Raw genomic sequence first — 7,056 nt, forward strand, 5'->3', positions numbered from 1 at the left:
AGATTGCTTGAGGTCAGGAGTTCAAGTCCAGCCTGGGCAGCATAGTGAGACCCTGTCACTACCAAAAAAAAATTAGCTAGGCCTGATGGCACACACCTATAGTCCCAGCTCAAGCGAGAATACTGCCTCTCTTTTCAGGAGGCTGAGAGAGAATCGCTTGATGCCAAGAGTTTGAGGCTGCAGTGAGTTATTATTGAAGGACTGCACTCTAGCCAGGATGACAGAGCGAGACCCTAACTATATTAAAATGAAGAAGAACATGAAAAACACAATTTCAGTCTTGTAGGAGAGAAGGATGTTCATCAGCCAGAGCTATGGGATTGAGGTGTCTGTGTCAGGGTTAGAATGGTGATTTCCCCATTAAGTGTTTCTGTTTGACCTTTGGTCCTAGAGTAATTGCGTTTTCATCTCTGGATAAAGATTAGAGTTTTCCTTCCATGGAGGAAGTGGTATCAAGTGAGACAGTCAAGCAGATCTGTTCAAGGAGGAGTACGTTCCTCTTACTCCTTCTGAAGGGTCTCCTCTACTTCCTTGCTCTTAAGCTGGGCATTCTCTTCTCTTTTCAACATCTCTTCAAAGATCTCATTATGCATGTAAAAGAAGATGTACCCAGTGCAACACCTATCCTCCTGCATCTGGGCCTCCTGGATACCTAACACCTGCATATCATTGTAAGTGAACCAGATCTGCTTCTCAAAGTCATAGGCATCACAGATATAATGGCCTGACTTTAGAGTCTTCCCAAGATGGCTGACAACACTAATGAGCCGGTAGGTATGATCTCCCTTATCGTCATTTCTTTTTGTTTCCTTGACTTTAGATTTTATCTTATCTAAAATGTCTTTGTTTCTTGGGTTCTTATTGGAACCCAGTGCAGGTAGGGAATTCCTGTTAGGCTTCTGGAGATTTAATTTTGCAGGTTTTATGAGGTTCTTTGTGTGCCCCTGGGCACCTGGCTTTGGAAAGCTTCGAGGTAGTGCCTGCTGAGGGGCTTGTTCACAGATTCTCATAGCATCACACTGCTGAGTCTGTTCAGACACTTTTTGGAATCTTTTGAGAATTCTGACATTTTTATCTTCATACAAATCTTTAGTACGATTGATAATGCTATCAAAAGCTACAAACTTACTGGTTTTCACATATTTCTTTCGTTTTGGATTTTCAGGGACTGTTTGAAAGTGAACTTCTGCAAGACATGTGTCTGGGCTGCTGGCAGGTTTACCTCCAGCTTTGTGGAACTGACAAAGTGAGGTATCTTCCAGATATGCCATTAAGTGAGCTAACGGTTCTTTTTCAATGAATGCTCGATCTCCTGAGTATACAGATTCTGGCTCATTTGGTTTAGAATTTTTTCCAAGGTATTTTTGCTGCTGTCTTCTGCTTGCCCCTTTAAAGACTGTCTGGCCTTTTTTTTGTTCAGACTCCGTATCTGATCCAATGTGTGAAGCTAGGATATCTTTGGGTTCCTTTGTTGAAGGCCATGATACACTGATGCTTCCAGAAGTCATCTTTCGAATAACTTTTAATAATTGGAAATCCGTAATTTCTCCATCCTCACTCAAGGGAAGAGGTGGTCTGGTGCCTTCATTGCAATGAGAAGACACCTTTAAATATTTGGAAATGACGACCTCCCGGCCATTCTTCTTCAATGAACAAAACTCATTCAAGCTATAGCGTTTGAGGTGAACGATAAGGATTCTAGGTAGCCTACTGAATGAGTGCACTCCAACAGAAGTCTTGTGCTTACATTTTGCACATTTATACTCAAGCTCTTCTGCTCCAAAAAAAAGATCAAAAGTAGACTGAATAGATGAAGGGCGTGCTTTCATTCCTTGGGGAAGGTTGATGGAGAGGTAATTATTCAGTTCTGTCTTGAGAATAACCTGACCACAAGCTTTACAAGCAATGGAGTGCAACAACTCTAACTCAAAATTAGTAATGACAGGGCAAGAAAACCCATTGGTATCAGGATCATCAGCAAAAATCCGTTTAGGAAAATTATCTTCCCCAAATTCACTTTTAGGCTTCCAAATTGTGTTGAGTTTTTCCATGTTATCTTTCAGCTGATCTAAACAGTGAGCTAAAAACTCATGAGCATCGTTCTGTGCATTGCCATGGAATATCTCTGCAACTGCTGAAATGGCCTTTTTAATATTCAAGAGTAACATCTCCTTGATTTCTACATTATAAGTATCTTTAAAAAAAAGTAGCCGTGCCAAGCACATGGTAAGAGCATTAAGGGGAATTTTACCCCATGGGAAACTGATTAAGTAAATCATCAGCAAACGATGGAATCGAAAGTAGAGACTGTAAAACTGCATTCATATAACAGGTGTTTCCCAAATTGGGGAGGCCGTGGCATATTTTCTCTGGAAATAATTCAAAAAATAGTTTTAATTTATCCCACTTTGTGTAACCGTCACTATACCCTGGTTGTAATAGAAATGCCAAAACCATTTTCTCAGTGAGAGCTTGGAGAAATCCAATGTCATCTAGGTAAGGACTTCCAGTAGCGTTTATGATGCACGAAGATTCACATTCCAATTTCTTATTCTCTTCTAACTCTTTTAACTTCAATTGTTTCTTTCGATTATAGCTTACACACCTCAAGCGATCTGCCTTGGATTTCTTGTATTGTACAGAATTATTTTCTTTCAATAATTCCTCATTCATCTCTGAGCTAGATGAGAGCATTCTTTTCCTCTTCTTGTGCTGATTTTCAGGTAACTCTCCGCAAGTAAGTGTTGACGATTTTGATGTAAGCAAAGGCATCCTCTGAAGGACACCTGTCCCACTTCCTTTTGCTATCTCAAAAGATTTCCTACTTGATTTCTCATCAACTTTGTGGAATGAAGTTTTGTTGATTTCCTTCTGTGTTGTTGTGCTAGAAAAGACATTCCTACCCTTACCAGGTCTCACAGGTGACTGAACCTTGTTTTGATGAACTCTGTCCAGGAATGTCTTCAATTGTTCAGCATCTGTGGAGGATAATCCTTCAATAAACAAGACATTATTATTTTGTAAAGTTAAATGCAGGTGATTTTGGTTTCCTCTACAGGATCTTAGGACTACATTTTGAATATTATCACTTAGCTGAAAAGTGTTACATTTTCCATTTTTGAAATAGAGCACCAATCTATCTTTCTTCCTTCCTTCCACTGCTTCAATGAATGATTCTTTTGACTTAGACATCCCAGTCTTGCAGTTCCCTATTTGGACAAAACCATGTAGGAATAGGGCAGCCATGTTTTCTTTACAAATAAAATATATGTATCTCCAATTATTGATAATCTTGAAGTTCCAATCTGGTTTGCATGTTCAGCTGTGGAGACAACACCAAAGAAACAGTTCATTAGTTCTCTACACAGAATGATCCTATTTCTAGTATTGGCTTTATACTAGAGTCTAGTTCAGATTCTAGGTATCCAGCCCTTCGGTAAAGAGACCAATGCCTTTTGAGAGCCTTCCATGGCTGCATGAAGGCAGAGTCTTGATTCCCAAGACAAGAACACTATGGGAAAAATCAAGAAACATTCTTTAAACTATTACAGAAATGCTTGGCTTCGACAAAACTCAAACTCTACACTCATACACTACATGTAGTTTCCACCAAAATATTGGGCTCCATTCTGATTAATTTCCCAACTTCAACTGAAATCATGAAACACTTGGAAGATTTTCAGTACATGACTGAAAAAGTATACTCAATAGAGTCTCAAGTGTATGCATACAATATGCTAATCTTCCTGTCACAGAATGACCCCACAGGGCAACTACAATAAGTGAATGAGAAATTGAAGGCACTATGTGGCCTTCAACTCAGTAATAGATGAATTGTTCCTTGATGTCTAGAGGATCTCATATATGGGCCAAAGTAAATCAGTCTACCTCCTTCCAAATCTAGCTATGTTCCTATATTTCACTTAGCACTGGGGAACATCATTACATTCTACCTGCCCATTGACAAAAGTTTAAGAATAACAACTTCTTACCCATTAGATATAAGCTAGTGAGGCTCCTGCAGCCAACTCTGGCCATAAGGCCCACTTAATCAGAGCTAGCTCCCTGTATTCAAAACAAGTGAGGAAAAATTAGATGTACTTAATCACTGAAAATCAGAATCTCTGAAAAACTCTGGAGCCAATGTGAATTACTGAATAAGTTAGCAGATAGCACTACAAATGTTTGCATCAGAAAGTATACATCCAAGAATTAGTTGGAAGCTGTCCTCCTCAATAGTTAAATATTCTTCCTGAATCTTCTCTATGCTATTAACTTGCTTAAGCAAACCCCGTCTTTATGAATAATACTGCAGGAAACTTCTGCTCAGTCCCTGTTCAAATTATCAAAATCTTAAAATTGGTGAAAGATAAATTAATGAGATTTTTGTTTTATAAAGTATTTCATCTATCAACCTATGTTCAGCGAAGTAGGGATGGCATCCATCCATATACGAAAGTGCGTATGCATCCAAGTAAAAGAATGATTATATTTTTCATGGTAGAAATGGGGCCATAAAAACATTCAAGCACAGCAAAAATTTAAGTTCTCTGGATTATTTCTATTTCACTGTCCTATTGTAGATGCTAAGTAAGGATTTAAACTATTTCCTCTCCACAAAAAAGGTAGTCTTAATTGTTCCTTTTTATTTCAACAACTTGAGAGAATCTGCAACCATAGAACCACTTGCAGTCTATTTTAAAATTTTGCACCCAACTCATCTGTATTTATCAAAAATTACCATCTTCTTTCTATTGGTAGATGAAATAATCTAAGACCCTCTTGACATTTCTTCTCTCTGCCCTCAGGAATACAGTTAAGAGACATTCCTTCCTCACAGTCCATCCTGACTACATTTCATTCCAGATGAAACGAGGCTTATTTGAGCCCACTGAGCATGGAAAGTGAAGCTTAAGAACCATCTCGCTGATGTACAAGCTGAGTGGTCTCACCACTGCCTACTTCCCTAGGACATCTCAAGCTTAAATCCTGTTCTTCATTTTGTCTTGACTGCTTGCTTTGAGAGTATTTTAAACTAAAATGTATTGTTTCTCCAAGACTCCACTGAAGAGCACTATGTGACTATTCCATACAACCTAAAATAAACTTCAGCATTCCTCCTCCCTTCTCACCCCCACACCAGATTCAAAACATATAGATGACAGCTGTGTTCAAAAGTTATGAAAGCCAACATGCGTTTCTCTCATTTTACCTACAAACTCCATCCATTCAGTTTGACTGATCAACTATTAGTGCAACACTTCAGACTCAAAGGATAGCCAGACATTCACAAAACTGTACCACTTCTGTCAGATTTGGAGGCATGACCTATGGTGCCAAGCATCTTGTTGTGCAGTTTAAAAAAATCCCTAATAGAAATGTCTGCTCCATCATTAATTTACTAATTCACCCTACATTGGTCTTCATGGTCACTGAGACAGTTGCTGAGCATCTAGTCTATGCTGCCTGCATATTATGATTTGCTGAGTATCTGCTCAATGTTGGGTATTGCAGCCGGTGTTCTCAGGGACACAATGGATGTGAGGATTCACTGTACCTAAATAATTTAGACTCTAAACATCACTGTGTAAACGTCACAATAAAAGAGGGGACTCCTGTAATTTAATGAAGGTTTGTGTTGCTTTTGGAGTATTTACCCTCTGTATCCTCCATTTATATCTCCCACCACTCAGGCTTTCATTATTTCAAGAGGTAGAAGAACTTGAAGACAAATCCGTATACACCTTTCAAATCTGAATTTGCATTTCTCAATCCCAAAGTGTACATTACAAAAGAGTAATAAAAATTAGAAAACAAGACAAAAATTATTTTCTTTCAAGTATTTTGGTGAAATGGATGATGCTTTAAGAAGAGATCCATTTGTTCTGAAAAGTTTAGAGGGAGCTATGGCTTGGAGGCAAATTAATAAACTCTAGAAGGCTTGTTAGGCTCAATGACTATGAGAAACTAACATTTCTATGTCAGTTCTCCTCTGCTGACACGAGTACAAACTGTCATCAATTATATAAAATCGAGTATGTGTTTATCTTACTGAATAGGTGAAGGTCAAGATATATGGCAGTGTGGTACAAGTGGTGTGTGTTTTAATTATTATTTTTTTCTCACAACTTCATGAAAACATGTGAAGAGAACAAAGATACACTGAGAAATCCTGCTAAGTTACCTAAGCAAATCTCATGGAATAGAAATGAAGTACCCATGAAGTGGTGTGCCAACCCATGAATGCAGTAAGTGGAAAGGCAGAGCCACGTATTGACTACATGAGTTTCTAACCATTTCTGGGTATCTCCAATAATCCCAAGCAAGAGTTTTGAAAAGCAAAACAACTTCAACTCACATTTATTTTAAACTACACTTAGTTTAGTGATCTTGGATAAGCCAATTCCTCTATTAGGGTCCATTAAACACATCGGGAAATGGTCATAAAACTCTTTTTGAGGGCTCCATTCTGTGACACTATACTTCTAAGTACAAAATACTTAAGCACATTGGATTTCCCAAGACACGCCAAATAAAAGAAACTTTCTCCAACAATTAGATGGTGTGCACTAAATCTGGACTTGGACACGAGGGGCACAATACAAAAACATATGGGAGGATGGATAGGGAAGGGATATTCTAGGTTTGGCAACTGGGAAGAGAAGATATTCAAAAGGCAGCAAACATCCATTTATTCATTAAATAAATATGTATGGAGTACTAGAAAGCATTACATTAAGCTTTAGGTATAGAAGAATGAAAAAAACCCCACAAAATCCATGCTCTTGAAAAATTTTAATTCTAGCGGGGGGATAGAAAATACAGTACATACACACAAAATTTGGAGAACACCAGATGGTGGCAACTGCTAAAGAAAACAAAGTTAGAGGAGGCTGGGTGCAGTGGCTCATGCCTGTAATCCCAGAATTTGGGGAGGCTGAGGCAGATGGATCACCTCAGGTCAGGAGTTTGAGACCAGCCTAGCCAACATGGCAAAACCCTGTCTCTACTAAAAGTACAAAAATTAGCCAGGCGTGGTGGCATGTGCTTGTAGTC

General features: G+C 38.6%; 1 protein-coding gene across 1 annotated transcript; it reads right to left on the minus strand.

The window, feature by feature from the left end:
* Positions 1-500: 500 nt before the first annotated feature.
* Positions 501-3,246, minus strand: USP26 (ubiquitin specific peptidase 26). The gene is given in 2 exon segments (XM_025373297.1): positions 501-2,262; positions 2,264-3,246. Coding segments are annotated over 2 exon segments (2,745 nt in total).
* Positions 3,247-7,056: the final 3,810 nt, after the last annotated feature.

The sequence above is a fragment of the Theropithecus gelada genome, chromosome X, assembly GCF_003255815.1.
Source record: "Theropithecus gelada isolate Dixy chromosome X, Tgel_1.0, whole genome shotgun sequence".
In the NCBI taxonomy this organism is placed as follows: domain Eukaryota; kingdom Metazoa; phylum Chordata; class Mammalia; order Primates; family Cercopithecidae; genus Theropithecus; species Theropithecus gelada.